Raw genomic sequence first — 15,804 nt, forward strand, 5'->3', positions numbered from 1 at the left:
TATATACTTCACTAGAACATGAATCATAATAAAATATCCTGCACCTTCTGCATATAAGTGAAGATGCACCATGTCCAAATAAAATGTGTGTACTAAGCTCATCTGTTCATCTGTCAGCACCCACAAAAATGATCAAGATCCTAGCAACTGTAGAAAATAAGAAAGTGAGATCTTTCAGTGTTCAGCATGTTGTTTTTTGACACTTTCCTAAGAACTGTGAAACAGAGAATTATGAATAAATGGCCACGCTGCACAGAATTTGTCTGAAATTAAAAGAGTAAACTGAGAATTCGTTTTATTACACAGAATGGCCCATCACCCTGAGGCTTTGAGCAAGGCATTTTTCAGTTAATAGGCCTGAAAATCAGGACTTGCTTGTCTTGTTTACACGGTGATAATATTTTCTATATTGCCCATTAATTCGGTCTGGTTGAGGTGCTGTAAAACCATATAATTAAATTTCATAAGGTCTCCAATGTTCTTCCTTTCCAGGACAATTTTTCTTGAAAGTTCATCTATCTTATCTCCAGTGTGAACTGCAAAAGAAAGAAGAGGAATTGTTTAGTCTCTTTTAGATTTATGAAGTTAAATACAACCCTTAATGTAACATATCTGATAACTGTCACAAAAAAGGTGAAGCAACATGCAGGTGGCATCAAGAGGAAGGAGGCAGGTGTTTGAACTTCTTGAACGGTTGGCCATAGCAGAGGTTGGGCCTTATTTGTGCCTTACTTTGAGCAGCATAATATTTAAATGGCCCTATATATAGACATTTAGCGGGAAACATGTGCAACTGCTATTGTAGAAAGCTGATTTGCAATTTAACCTACTTCTGACACTTCTGTATGTCTTTGCAGCAACACAATAACATTGTTCATAGTTATTTGCTAGTAAATGATGTTGGATGAAAAAATATTCTGCAGGCTTGATTTGAATTAGCCCCCCATGAAGAAGGCCAAAACACATAAGGTTTTAAGGATCTTTTTAGGATTTTGAGACAAATTCCGCACGTGTGTGTGTGTATGTTTATGCATGCACTCCAGTTTTTGCTTTTCCACACCCACTGCCACCATCTACAAAATTTGGCTGTACCTATTTCTGTTATAGCTCCCAAACCAAATTTAACTCTGCTCAGTCACTGGAGCCAACTGAAAATCCAAATAAACAAACAAATAAATACTGATCACTGAGGCTGGATCTACACTGCATTATATCCCAGGATCTCATCCCAGATTGTCTGCTTTGAACTGGATTATTTGAGTCTACACTACCAGATAATCTGGGATAAACAGATTTGCTCTCTGTTTGGCATTCCTTAGACAGAGACTGTGATGGAGGAGCTCGAAGAGGTAAGAGAATATGTTCAAGGAACAGCATATGCATTATACGAGCCAAACAGCATTTCCTGAACACCATAGGGATAGATAATCCAATTGTATGACCTGTCTCTTTTCATATGAATCACCTGTTCTTTCCTGCCAGCTGGGAAATAAGCCAATGTTGAATTGGCGGCTGGTTTTTAGTTTTCCACTGATGTAAAAATTAGCTTCTTTGCTCCTTCTGGGGCTCCTTACTTACTAACAAACCTTTTTTATAGTGTGTATTGTTCTTGCATTGATTATATTATTTATCATGCCATATATCAAAAATAAAAGCATGTTACAAAACATGTATTATGCCATTAAATTTCATTGTATCCAATATCCTAAGCACTAAAGAATGCCCTCACTTACCTATTAAGATTATTACAAAAGAAACAAGTGCCAGGCTGACAATTAAAGTAATGATAGATGTGACGAAGAACCAGCTTTGGCATCTCAGGCTGCTCTGCATCATCAAACAGCCAGGGCCCTCTGTATGCTCTCTGTGTTCCCAGACTGCTGCAAAGAAAAGAAGAAAAACCTGCCAAGATTCTAAGATTCTCTTCCCAGGAGTACATAACTGCCTCACCCAAAAAAGCTTGAAGCAAACTGTAACCGCTATAGTAAGAAATTGATGTGAAAATTATGTATTAAACCCCATGTGGTGAAGGGGTTTAGAGTGTTGAAACTGAATGTGTGAGATCCAGATTTGATGGGTCTTGCTGGATGACTTGGGGCTAGTTGTGGCTTGGAGCTGGTTGCTATATCGCTCAGCCTGTCCTGTGTCACAGGGTTATTGTGATTATAAAATGAGGCTATAATGGAACATTACGATGGAAACAGTGTCTTTAGCATGTTTCGTTTAAACAATTTTTGAAAATCACTTTCTATATACAATTCAGTTTGAGATTAAAAATAATAATATTGTGAAGAATTATTTATTTTTGTTCTGGGCTCTAGGCAGGCCAGTCATTGACAAAAAGTGCTATCAGTGACTTCCTTGCTTGAAAAGGCTGTGATGAGTTTCTCTGCATCCACATGACTGGTTCTTGCTCACCCTTGACTGGTTACCACAAAGAATGTTGAATGTAGGTAACATTCAACACTTCCTAAGTCAAATCTGGGAATCATGTGGCTCTCAGTTGGCTATCATAGGGATCAATGTAGTATCTGTTCTTATCAATTTAATCTGGAGCTCCCGGTGGCGCAATGGGTTAAAACCTAGTGCTGGCAGGACTGCTGACCGACAGGTGGTTCGAATCCAGGGAGCAGGATGAGCTCCTGTCTCAGCTATAGCTTCCCATGTGGGGACATGAGAGAAGTCTCCCACAAGGTTGGTAAAACAGCAAACATCTGAGTATCCCCTGGGCAACGTCCTTGCAGATGGCCAATTCTCTCACACCAGAAGCAACTTGTAGTTTCTCAAGTTGCTCCTGACATGAAAAAAAAAAGGGATGATGAGCATCATCTGACTCAAACCCCTATTAGACAGAATTTAATCACTTCTGAAAGATGGGCATCCAACCTCTTCCTAAAAACTTCCAAAGAAAAAGAATCCACTCCCCCCCCCTCCCCGCAGGCAGCCTATTGCCTTATCAAACAGCTCTTACAATCAAGATATGCTTTGTTATATTTATAATCCTATCTATGAGGTCTGTAATGTCAAAGAACTGCTGGAACTTGCCATACATTGATATCTGGAGGCCAAAGAATCCTACTCTTGCCCCATGTTCTTTCTGCCAAGAATGAGAACCACAGAAGAACAGTTCCTAGAATGTCTGATGCAGGCCCCTTCTACAATGCTATATGGAATCTGGATTATCTGCTTTGATAATCAGGAGAGCTGGGGAGGAGGATGGAAGCAGATGCAGTCCTCCAAGACACATCCAAAGAGTGACATATTCCACACTTCGCTCTGAACAGCATCAAACCAGTGTCAACACTTAATTTGTTCACAAAAACTGGTGCTTGTCCTTCATCTCATGAGCTTTCAAGCGCAGAAATCCACAATGCATAGCAAAAACATCATATCCTAATAAGTTTAAAGGTTTATTAAAAGCAGTGGTTCCCAAACTTTGTTTGACCAGGAACCACTTGACTCCTTTGACCAATGACTACTTGACCAGGGACCACTTTGACCAGGGACCACTCTACAACATTAGTACTAAAAGGATTACAAATCCATTTTTGGTCAACTTTAAATTCAGTTTGGGGTGCTAATTCAGAAAAATTGTATTGGATAGACCACATCAGCTTTAGTTTCTGATACAGAACATATGCCATGGTCAGCAATAAGGATGGAGTGGCAGGCAGCATGAAAGGAGCTGAAATACAATCAAATAAAGGGGAAGGAGGCTCACTGAGCAAATTTTCGTCCTCATGGCCCACTGGTGGTCCGCGGCCCACAGGTTAAGAATCACTGGTTTAAAGGGAAGGTTGGAAAGAAGTAACTGTCGGGGAGGAATTTTTTCTCCCCCAACATAAATTGCCAATAAAAGGATGTCTTTCGATGCACATTATAATGACAGCATCAATGGGATATTTTTGTGAATTCCACACACATCTTAAATGCTTTACTGGCTACTAAAAGCCTAACCAGTCATATATTACTTTTAAATATTTTATATTTCAACATGGTGTTAGACATGACCAGAAACAAATGCCTCGGGCAAGGATGACCGGGGATCAGGAAACAGGAGCTGTGAGGAATAATTGATGATTATGAAGGGGAACTTATCTAATGACAAATTGCTATTAATTGGCTCCCTTGGACCTCCTTTATGTCTCTGGGGAGAGACTTCTTGGGCTTCCAAAGTCCAATATTTGTAAACATTGGAGTTGGTATTCTCAGGTTTTGTCCTGGTTTATGTTTATAATGAGCATCAATATATATTATAAATTATAATGCATACTAAATATACACTCAAGCTTTTTGGCCCGTGTAAACTTTTGACTTTGATTTGTCTGACGATCTCCCTTCCAGGGCACAAATCCAAATGCACTCTTTTTTTAACCAATCCTCCCCTCCAACCTGTCAATTTCCTTTGTTAGAATTGCGTTATGTATTGAGTTTATTAAGATCCACTACAACTGACTGCTGCTTCTGAAATACACTAATAGCTACTGCCAGTGCAGGCTTTCAAACACAGCAAGCTATCGGCTGAGTACCAAAGAAATATCTCTTGTCCACTCTGCCTAATGAACAGTTTTCGCTAAGTGAGCTGGCTGAGAATATTAGACTGAGGTATTGTAAAGTCTTCAGTGGCAAGGAACCCAGCTAGACTGTTTGTTTTTTAATAATAATAATAATAATAATAATAATAATAATAAAAGCTTTAATGTTCTTAACCAAAATGGAAATGCAATTTAGCTACTGGCAAAACCAATTGGCAACTACAAGTTTAGTTGCCACAAAGTAATTATCTGTGGGATATAATTCAAAAACACGAGTTCTGGTATTTCTTGTTTTGGTTTATCACATACTAAGGCATGCAATGACCAGTTGGGATATTTAAAATTATCCATATGAAATGGTAAAATGATGGCTTCAAGACAGGTGTCCTCCACTCCTGCCTTCCCTAAATGTTTTTGTGATTTAGAAATCTGACCACAGAGTTCTTGGCAAAACAGCTGCCAACTATAAAGAGTGCATCTGACTCAGTGTTAGAGGGCAACGGCATTCCTCTCTATGGATGACTTTCTGGAATCACATGCTAGACAGCAAAAGGAAAAGGAAAACAAATAGCTCTCCGCTGCAGCCTTTTAAACCCTTCCAGATTCCAATGGCCTGCAAATTCTACTACTGAAAATGAATTACTGTACTGAACGCCAGCAGCCAGTCTAAATTGGAATGAGTGGCTCCAGATAATGAAGTGATATTCTTCTGTCACTCTCTTATGCTTTTGTAAGCAGATATCATTACAGTCCACATCAAGTCTTATCAAATGGACAACTGCCACAACTGATGGTTAGTTTGGATACCTGTCTTTTAAAATAATAATAATAATAATAATAATAATAATAATAATAATAATAACAGCAACAGCAACAACAACAACAACAGGCACACAGTGCCAAGCAGCACTATTTTAAATTATCACAATGCCTAAGATCAATTCTATATTGAGGGCATTTGTGGAAAATTAACTACTTGATACTGTGCATCAGTTGTAGGAACACTACTGAGTCAGTTCACTATTGAGTCCTCACAGGGATAGGAAGGGGCCAAAAGTAGAGTCCTACCAACTGTGGATGATGGTATAGAATTATAGAATAATAGAGTTGGAAGAGACCCTGTGGGCCATCCAATCCAACCCTCTGCCAAGAAGCAGGAAAATCGCATCAAAGCACCCCCGACAGATGGCCATCCAGCCTCTGTTTAAAAGCCTCCAAAGAAGGAGGTCCGCCACACACCAGAGCAGAGAGTTCCACTGCAGTTCTCAGAGTCAAGAAATTCTTCCTAATGTTCAGGTGGAATCTCCTTTCCTGAAGTTTGAAGCCATTGTTCCGTGTCCTAGTCTCCGGGGCAGCAGAAAACAAGTTTGCTCCCTCCTCCCTATGACTTCCTCTCACATATTAAAACACGGCCCTCATCATGTCTCCTCTCATCCTTCTCTTCAGCAGGCTAAACGTGCCCAGCTCTTTAAGCCATTCCTCATATGGCTTGTTTTTTAAACTCTTGATCATAGGTAAGAAATTACTTGAAGGCACACAGCAGCACAAGAGGTATCTTATATTTGACAACTTAGAGCTTTAGACTGTATGAATCCTTACTTTTGCCCATTTTTGCCATGACCCCCTCCACACCATGGCTAATATATTTTCTATTCCATGGATCACTTTGCAAGATTTGTTCAGAGGAGGTTTGCTTCTGCCTTCCTCTGAGACTGAGAGAGTGTGACTTTCCCAAGTGTTTCCAGAGTTGTAGTCCAGTGTTCAAGCCACTACACGATGTTAATTCTGCAACAGACTTGTAGCCGAGCTAAACCAGCTCCTTGGTTTACTGAGGAGCTGGCAGTGATGAAGCGAAGGAAGAGGGAACTAGAGAGCGTGTGGCGCTCGGACCCAAGCAAGCCAAATCGAGCACGGTTTGTGTCCTTCCTAAGGGCATATGCCGCGGCAATAAAAGCCACAAAGAAAACTTTCTTTGCGGCCACTATTGCGTCTGCAAAAAACCGTCCGGCGGAGTTGTTTCGGATTGTCAGAGGTCTTTTAACTCCCGCCACCTCAGACGGGAGCCCTGACAATTCGGTCACGTGCTGTGAAGCTTTTGCTCGGTTCTTTGCAGACAAAGTCGCTTTGATCCGTTCTGGGCTGGACGCCACGTTAAATGCAGTCTCCGAGGATGTGACACGAGCAACTGCTTGTCCTATTTTGATGGATTCTTTTCAGTTTGTGAAGACCGAGGATGTGGACAAGATACTTGGAGGAATGAGACCCACCACGTCCATCCTAGACCCCTGCCCATCCTGGCTTCTGAAGGAGGCCAGAGGGGGATTGGCTGAGTGGGTAACGGTGGTGGTTAATGCCTCCCTTCGGGAAGGCAAAATTCCAGCGAGCCTAAAACAGGCTATTATAAAACCGCTGTTGAAGAAACCATCATTGGACCCCACTAAATTTGACAACTTTCGGCCTGTTTCCAATCTTCCCTTCTTGGGCAAAGTCATGGAAAGCGTGGTGGCCTCACAACTCCAGGTATTCTTGAGAGACACGGATTATCTGGATTCGGCACAGTCTGGTTTCAGACCGGGACATGGTACCGAGACGGTCTTGGTCGCCTTAGTGGATGATCTGCGCCGGGAGCTAGACAGGGGGAGTGTGTCCCTGTTGGTGCTCCTGGACCTCTCAGCGGCCTTCGATACCGTCGACCACGGTATTCTTCTGGGGCGGCTTGCGGAAATGGGTCTTGGGGGCACTGCTTTGCAGTGGCTCCAGTCATTTCTGGAGGGCCGTACCCAGAAGGTGTTATTGGGGGACTCCTGTTCAACACCACAGCCTTTGACCTGTGGGGTTCCTCAGGGCTCTATATTGTCCCCCATGCTGTTTAACATCTACATGAAGCCGCTGGGTGAGATCATCCGGAGTTTCGGGGTGCGGTGTCATCTGTACGCAGATGATGTCCAACTCTGTCACTCCTTCCCACCTGCTACTAAGGAGGCTGTTGAGGTCCTGAACCGGTGCCTGGCCGCTGTAATGGTCTGGATGAGGGCGAACAAACTGAAACTAAATCCTGACAAGACAGAGGTACTCCTGGTCAGTCGCAAGGCCGAGCAGGGTATAGGGTTACAGCCTGTGCTGGATGGGGTCGCACTCCCCTTGAAGGTGCAGGTTCGCAGCTTGGGTGTGATCCTGGATTCATCGTTGAGCCTGGATCCCCAGGTTTCAGCGGTGACCAGGGGAGCATTTGCACAGCTTAGGCTCGTGCGCCAGCTGCGCCCGTACCTTGGGAAGTCTGACTTGGCCACGGTGGTACACGCTCTGGTCACATCCCGCCTCGACTACTGCAACGCTCTCTACGTGGGGCTGCCCTTGAAGACGGCCCGGAAGCTTCAGCTAGTCCAGCGCGCGGCAGCCATGTTACTAACAGGAGCAGGACGCAGGGAGCATACAACGCCCTTGTTGTTCCAGCTCCACTGGCTGCCGATTTGCTACCGGGCCCAATTTAAGGTGCTGGTGTTATCCTACAAAGCCCTAAACGGTTCCGGCCCAAAATACCTTTCGGACCGCATCTCGGCCTATGAGCCCATGAGGACCTTGAGATCGTCTGGGGAGGCCCTTCTCTCGATCCCGCCTGCCTCACAGGCACGCCTGGCGGGGACGAGGGAGAGGGCCTTCTCAGTGGTGGCCCCCCGGCTGTGGAACACCCTCCCTGTTGACATCAGACAGGCGCCCTCCCTTATGTCCTTCCGGAAGAGCCTGAAGACGTGGCTATTCGAGAAGGCCTTTAACTAAATGCTATAGTAACTGGAAATGACAACTGGAACGGAATGTAGACTACGAGATTGGTTATGATTCTATGTCGAGACGAAGCGGATTATTTTAGTGTAATTAGATGATAGTGTACTAGTGATAGGTTGTTTTGTTGTTGTAGTTTATTGCGAAATGTGTTTTTTACATGTTGTACACCGCCGCGAGTCGCCCTAGGGCTGAGAGCGGCGGTTAACAAATGCAGCAAATAAATAAATAAATAAATAAAAAAAATACCATTGCATGAGAAATAATGATAATGTCAGCTTCAGAATACCCCCCCCCCCTTTGGAATCAATTGTGCCAAATGTTAAATATAGTGGGTTTAGTATGGTTTTTATATGAGGGAATTTGCAACTAAATCTCAATCAGGGTTTAGAAACTTAACTATACTCTACTTAATTGGAGGCTCCCTAATGACTTAATTGATATGATTGAAACATAAACTACTACTTCATCACACTAGAGAATGAATCCACTTTAAATCCAGCTTTTGCGTCCTGCAGAATTCTGGTGTTTGTAGTTTAGTGAGCCTGTTAAAGGCTCCTCCCTAAACTACAAACTCCAGAATTCTGCAGGAGGCAGCAACTGGATTTAAAGTGGATTCATTTTCTAGTGTGAGAAGGTCCCTAGTCTGTAAACTAGTGAGGTGGGTAACCTTCTGTCTGATTTCTTATCTGTATATGTCATCAAGTTTAGAATATATTACAAGATTCTGTCTCTATTCAAGCAAAAAAATGTGGAATATCACCAGATGAGTATAATTTCCAAAGAGCTTTGAGAGCATAGCACAGGAGTTGGGCTTAGATAGCTAAAAATAGTCTTGTTGCCATGTATACTTTAGAGGCAAATATACATGATAATAAAATTAGGACAGAATAATTGACAAACATACATGGTATGAAGGCACTCTCGCCTTGTCAAGAGGATATCATGTTCAGCTGAGTACATCCTTCAACCAAAACCGGTTTAAACATACCCACTTAATGGCTGGTCTCTTTTGTCTAAAGTATTTGCAGAACGCTTTTAAATATCACAAAATAGTGAAGTGTGTGTTTTTTTACATTGGTTGATAAATATTCTACTGGATGCATACCTGGGTGATGAGAATGTGTCAGACAGTGATTGTGTTCATTTAAATTGTTTAAGGATTCAACGACATAAAGTTTTCCTTCTTGATCCTGAGAGTTTTCTATGTCATTTTCAGCAGAAGAATTTTCCATCATACCTATAAGATAACAGATGGTTATTTTTCATTATTATTTACTTACTTACTTACTTCATTTCTGTCCTGCTTTTCTCGACCCAAGAGGGGACTCAAGGCAGCTTACAAAACCGGCAAAAATTCAATGCCACACAGGTAAACAATAAAACAATCTCATAAAAATATAAACAATCGAAGCATATAAGCAATTAAAACTCATAACAATCTATCAAAAAGATTAAAACCACATATAAAACACCAAGTCATGCCTCATGTTCAACTATGGAAGAAAACAAACATGTAAAACATGAGTGAAATGATAGTGTGAAAAGCTACCACTTGACTTCACATCTTGAAGAGAGAAGTTGAGAGAGTAAGTTTTATTTGGCAACAAAGTACATCATTTGTCTCGGTTTCTTAGCGCTACATCTCCTGGGTCCCACTCTGTATATCCAAATTGGTGATCCCTCCTATCTTTTCCTGTCCTGATGCACCTGAAAAAAAAAAAAACGGTTCCAGAAATCTAGGGAACACTTGGGCACTATGGAATTTGAGAGTGGGAGAAGAAGAGTGGCCCAGTTCCACTAGCAGTTGCTCCAAAAGTATGTAATTGGATATAGAAGTTCACCACTAAGGATCTCTTTACATGAGGGGAAGAAGTGGGGTGTGGGAAGTTAGGGGGGGGGGGGTCGTCTTCTTTACCATAGCATTTTGTTCCAGTCCATATAAGGAAAATGGATAATATATTGACCCCCATCTGAAGCACTTTTATGCATTTCTGCAGTGATCCTCCGTGTTTTGAGCTATCACACAGGCTAGTGTGATCCCTGGCCATACTGTTTTCTTCCTTTTTAAATTAAAAGTCCCTCCGGGAAGAGAGCATGGTCTAGAAATAAAGGTTTATTATAATATTATTATTAAAAGGGGGAAATCTTAAAATTGCTGAAGTCCAAAATCTAGGTCTAAAAAGAGGGAAAATATTTTGGAGAAAAAAAGATCTTTAGAAAGGCATGACCCTGTTAGAAGTCATAACCTTTGGCAAAAATAATGCCATAACCTTTTGGAAAATGGAATCTCCCTGAGAAGAGTTAAAAACTTGCTTGGGACAACCTTCTCCCTAGCGGTCATGAAAGGCAATTAGGTTTCTTGGCTGTTAAACCGATATCCTAAATATCTCTTTGAACTGTTAGGGATAAAGATATGCCAGTGCGCGTGCACACACACAGATACAACAGAGTTTCAGAAGTGTTATTTCAGTAGCCCAAAAACATCTACCCTTCCTTAAAAATCTTGGTTTAAATCTTGCTCTCAAAAGACCAAAAATAAGTTGAATTCTTTAAAAGTAACATAGTTGGTTTACTCACAAACTTTATTTATTCAGCATACAAGTATATTGCTTATCAGTCCAGTTACAAATAGATTTGAAGTAGTTTCTCTGTGCACATAACACAGGACATATTTCTTATAATCAACAGTCCATAGTCTAAAGCAGTAGTTCTCAACCCGTGGGTCCTGAGGTGTTTTGGCCTACAACTCCCAGAAATCCCAGCTGTTAGGATTTCTGGGAGTTGAAGGCCAAAACATCTGGGGACCCACAGGTTGAGAACCACTGGTCTAAAGCAGTCTAATAGAGTCTCTGTCTAGTCTGAAAGTCTAATAGAGTCTAAACTGTATGGTTTCTTCTGGCATTTGAAAGCATACTGTTTCTAAAATGGAATGTGAGTCCTGAAAAAGCCCAGAACTGATCACATGGTCTGCAGCCCCTCCCCACAACATAGAGTTAAGGAAAACTGCATACCAATAAACACATATACAATACAGTAAGAAATCTCAATTATATACATAACAAATAACTAGTGGAGGCTTGTAGTAGGTTGTAATTTCCAACAAAATATAGCTACAGAAAACTTGAAATATATGGGAATTTCACAATCCTTGAGGATTTTTTTTTTAAAAAAAAGATAATCACACAGGCTAGTCCCTGCCCATACAGTTTTCTTTCTTTTTTATTTTAAAAAGGGGAAATCTCAGAATTGCTGAAGTCCAGAATCTAGGTGTAAAAAAGGATAAAACAGAACTACAACAAACTGAAAAAATATGGAAATTGTGCACTTCCTGAAGAAAAAGTATTTTTAAAAATTACATTAAAAGTTTCATGCAAAAAGATTAAAGGTGAGAAAAAGAGCATTGAGGCATATTTCAAGCCCACCTGCATGAAATACTGAAACGACTTAACGTGGGGAAATCTGACAGTTCCCATCCCAAGTTAAAGTGTCTTTAGCAGTTTCTGCGGAAATTGAGAGCTCTTAAGACAGTTGCTCCCCAACTCCAAAACCTCAATTTCTAAACACTTTAAAAACAGTTTAAAGACCCATGGAGTCCCACAGAGAACTATTGGAAGTAGTCTGGTGTTGTATAATGGGCTCTGTTTTTAAACTGTTCTTAAAGTAGAAATGGGGGAGGGGAGAGGTGGCAGCTGATGAGGTCCTAAGAGCTATTTTCTGTATTACCAACAATCTTAAAGTGTATCAACTTCATCAAATTTGCCGGTAAACTTATTGCTATAGAGAGCTGAACAATAGCTGCTTTGTAAGTCATGCAATGATCTGTATTAATTGACATATGTGTAAAAACTTTTTTTTTTTTGCTCTTGAAAGTCCTTAGTGATTTTGGACCTTATTGACATTCACAGGTAAGTGATTAGGTTGGTTGGTCTCATTATTTGAGATTAAGTAGGGCTAATCTCTGTCTACAATGTACTTGCTAATTTGTAGCTCTGGTCAATTTTCACTCAACTTGTCCAGAAAAGTTTGCAACCCTGTGCATAAGTAGGCTGTCTCATCAAACTGAAACATACCTTATGATACAAGAATTTTGGCAAAGTATTTCTGTGTATACATGCCATTAAGTCATTTGTTACCTTAAGGAGACCTCATGAATTTTGTAGAGCTTTCTTAGGCAAGGAATACTCAAAGGTGTTTTTGACATTTCCTTCCTCTGAAATACAGCCTACAGCATCCAGTATTAATTGGTAGCCTACCATTTAAGTACTGACTAGGGCTGATCCTGCTTAGCTTCTAAGATCAGACAAGATCTGGTGTGTTTAGGGTATTGGCAAAGCATTTAAAATCAAAACATAGTATTTCGTGCTTCTTTCACTGAGCTGCTGAACTTGCTGACCAAAAGGTTGCAGGTTCAGATCTGGGGAGTGGCGTGAGCCCCCGCTGTTAATCCCAGCTTCTGCCAAACTAGCAGTTCAAAAACATTCAAATGTGAGTAGATCAATAGGTACCGCTCCGGTGGGAAGGTAACAACACTCCATGAAGTCATGCTGGCCACATGACTTGGAGATGTCTATGGACAATGCCGGCTCTTTGGCTTAGAAATTGAGATGAGTACCAATCCCCCAGAGTCGGACATGACTGGACTTAATGTCAGGGGAAAACCTTTAGTAAAAATAGCAGGATCAGAACAGAAAGGGCTTGAAATGAGATAGGAATTAAAAGAAGAGGATTCATGTATTGTAGGGCCTTTGGGGTATCTAATAATTTAGTGGCTCCAGGGCTTCCAAAGGCAATGTGCCAGACTTTTTGATGAGCAAGTCCTTTGAACAGCCCCCTGACTCTTCTAGTTGCACCAAATTTGGCTTCCACTGGCGATAAAATTATCTCCCAACAGCAATGTCTGATGTGATATCTGTTTTGTTTTAAAGTAGTATGTTTTATTGATTAGCCAATTGGCTAATCAAAACATTTGACAAACACATACACATACAGCATACAACTCACAGTACAACATAAGTTAAAATAAACAAGCTGTTAACAAGGTCTCCATCCAGATCAAATATTGGCATCACCTCTAGTTTTCCACAGTTGACTCTAAACACGCAGCTCTCTGCTATGTTGCTTTAAATAGAAAAAGGGCCATTTTATATGTTATTTTAACATTCTGGCCAGCCAATAAAATGTAGCTTTAATATACAGATCCCAGTATGTTTTTTGTATAATGTATGGCCCAAGGTATTGGTTTCTCTCTTTCTTGTACAAATTACAACTAAACAGTACATGTGCGACATCTTCTTCTTCTGACGCTGCACAGATACAAAATCATTCAGTATATGGAACTTGGTTCAACCTTCTATATTTGACCATTGTATCCAGCTGTTCGAAACTAGTTATGGTAGACCCTCCTGGGGTGTTTAGGCATTTTTGTCTTTAGATATTGGGATGTTTGAAAACGATGTTTAAAACACCTTAGTCATTTCAATGAGCCAGCTTTGTTGAGAGTAGCAATGTGTTTCTGAGCTTCTATATCCAGTATTTGTTGTGCAACCATTTTTGGATCTCATTCTTCTAGATTTGTTTTGTTTTGCAGTTTCAAGTATTTTGAGCTAGCAAGGTCTATGGACAAGACCCGTTAGCTCTCTGAAAGTGATAAATTTCTAGAAAGTGTGTGTGCATTTACTTATCTGTGGGTTATGGGCATGGCTTTTGATCTTTGGGGGAATCTATCTCTGGAAAGTTGTACTCCTGTTTTAATCCTAGAGCCTTATACTTTGAAGGATGCAAAAAAGATAAAAAGAAACCTAGAATGACATCAGAAATGGAAGAGAAAAGTGAGTAGGGGAGGCTGTGGACATTATTTCAATATTATGAGGAATTAAACCTCTCCTCCCCCCCCCCCCCCCCTGTTTCTTTATCCTGTTCTCTTGCAGTTCATACATCTGCTCAGTGTCAGCCTTTACCCTTTTGGCATTTCACCAAGGACATCCTGAAGGGCATGAAGATAACTTGCAAAGTGTCCTTCCCTGGCCTTGGTTTCTGTGTCACTAAGCACACATTTCCTGAGTCATACTTTCCTCAGAACTCTACCAGTGCTTTTTAAATTTGTTTATTTCATTTATGTGCTGCATTTGTTCTGGAGCAGCTAACAAAAGGACGGGCAAAGTAAGCCATTTCCTTTCACAAGATGCAACTTCCTCTGTTGAACGTGCATTGCGATGCAGCCAAAATTGCTCTACATTTCCCCTAAAGTCTATTGGAAAGCAACAGACAGTGTGGTAGACCTGTGGATGGCATCACTGCTGCCTGAAGTTGGGGACTACATGACTGAATATTCTGCCCTGCTTGGGAAAGAACCTCAAACAGATTCTTTGGCATATTTTTTTCTCCATATAGATATAATTACTGTTAGTGGTAGTAGTCATACTGTAATGGAAGACCATTCAGTCATATGACATTCTACTTGAAGTGACACAATCCAAAAACAGACTTTCCATTGTTTCTGAGAATCAGAGTTAAGAAAGAAGGAGAAAAGCATTGATCCATGTCTTGGTCTCGTGTCCTAATAATCTAAGAAATATGATGAAGCAAATGTTTGCAGAACTCAGTACAGTCATCCCTTTCACTGGAGTTATGGGTGCGGTTCCCCTGTGAAAATGGGAAAACAACAATTATTTCCCAGGGACGGGGGGAATGATATGCCACCACTCTGATCTTCTGAGAGTAATGGCTTCAAACTACAGGAAAGGAGACTTCACCTGAACATTACAAAGAATTTCCTAACTGTGAGAGCAGTTCAGCGGTGGAACTCTCTGCCCCAGAGTGTGGGGGAGGCTCCTTCTTTAGAGGCTATTAAACAGAGGCTGGATGACCATCTGTCAGGGGTGCGTTGAATGTGATTTTCCTGCTTTTTCGCAGGTGGTTGGACAGGATGGCCCATGGGTCTCTTCCAACTCTATGATTCTATGGCTCCTTATGCCACTTCACTTACCCTTGAATTCCAGCTCCTTTTCCTCTTCCTGCATGCCCTGAGCCCCTACTTTCCCTGGGCAAAGGAAAAGAGATAATGAGGGGAATACTGTACAAACATACGGCAAAATGGAAGATAAGGAGTAACTGGCTTACCCTCTGGATCCAGTTCATCTACCTCTTCCTATGTGTCATGTGTTCCTTTTCCCTAGCATTCCCCCTTTTTTGCTTGCAAGAAACAGACATTTGCAGAACACAGGAAAGAGCAAGATGAGCTGAATCCATGGGGTAGGTGCAGTGCCATATGGGGCCAGCTCCTCCTCTTACCTTCATGCTGTAAATATCTGTTTCATCAACCAGGCAATGGAAGGGAGTTGCTGGGCAGAACAGAAATGTGGCAAACACGAAGAAGAGGAGAAACAGTGAGTCCCCACGGGGTCACTTACCCTGCTGATTTGGTTCATCCTCCTCTTGCTGTAACCACAAGTTTGTGTTTCCCCACCGCCCAGAATCTCCTTCCTTT

The 15,804-nt window shown here is 41.3% G+C and overlaps 1 protein-coding gene across 3 annotated transcripts; it reads right to left on the reverse strand.

Annotated features, from left to right (window-relative positions):
• Positions 1-269: 269 nt before the first annotated feature.
• Positions 270-15,804, reverse strand: LSMEM1 (leucine rich single-pass membrane protein 1). 3 transcript variants are annotated; one of them, XM_067469073.1, is made up of 4 exons: positions 15,728-15,804; positions 9,424-9,555; positions 1,734-1,880; positions 270-536 (listed from the first exon to the last, which is right to left on the reverse strand). In XM_067469073.1, exons 2-4 carry the CDS (start codon positions 9,551-9,553, stop codon positions 385-387), a joined length of 429 nt encoding a protein of 142 aa, XP_067325174.1. In that variant the 5' UTR covers positions 9,554-9,555; positions 15,728-15,804; the 3' UTR covers positions 270-384. The 3 variants fall into 3 exon arrangements, with proteins under 3 accessions (XP_067325174.1, XP_060633631.1, XP_060633629.1); XM_060777648.2 differs by lacking the exon at positions 15,728-15,804 and adding an exon at positions 15,304-15,352 and having other exon boundaries at positions 1,734-1,877; XM_060777646.2 differs by lacking the exon at positions 15,728-15,804 and adding an exon at positions 15,304-15,352.

This window comes from Anolis sagrei, chromosome 5 (genome assembly GCF_037176765.1).
Source record: "Anolis sagrei isolate rAnoSag1 chromosome 5, rAnoSag1.mat, whole genome shotgun sequence".
Lineage (NCBI taxonomy): Eukaryota > Metazoa > Chordata > Lepidosauria > Squamata > Dactyloidae > Anolis > Anolis sagrei.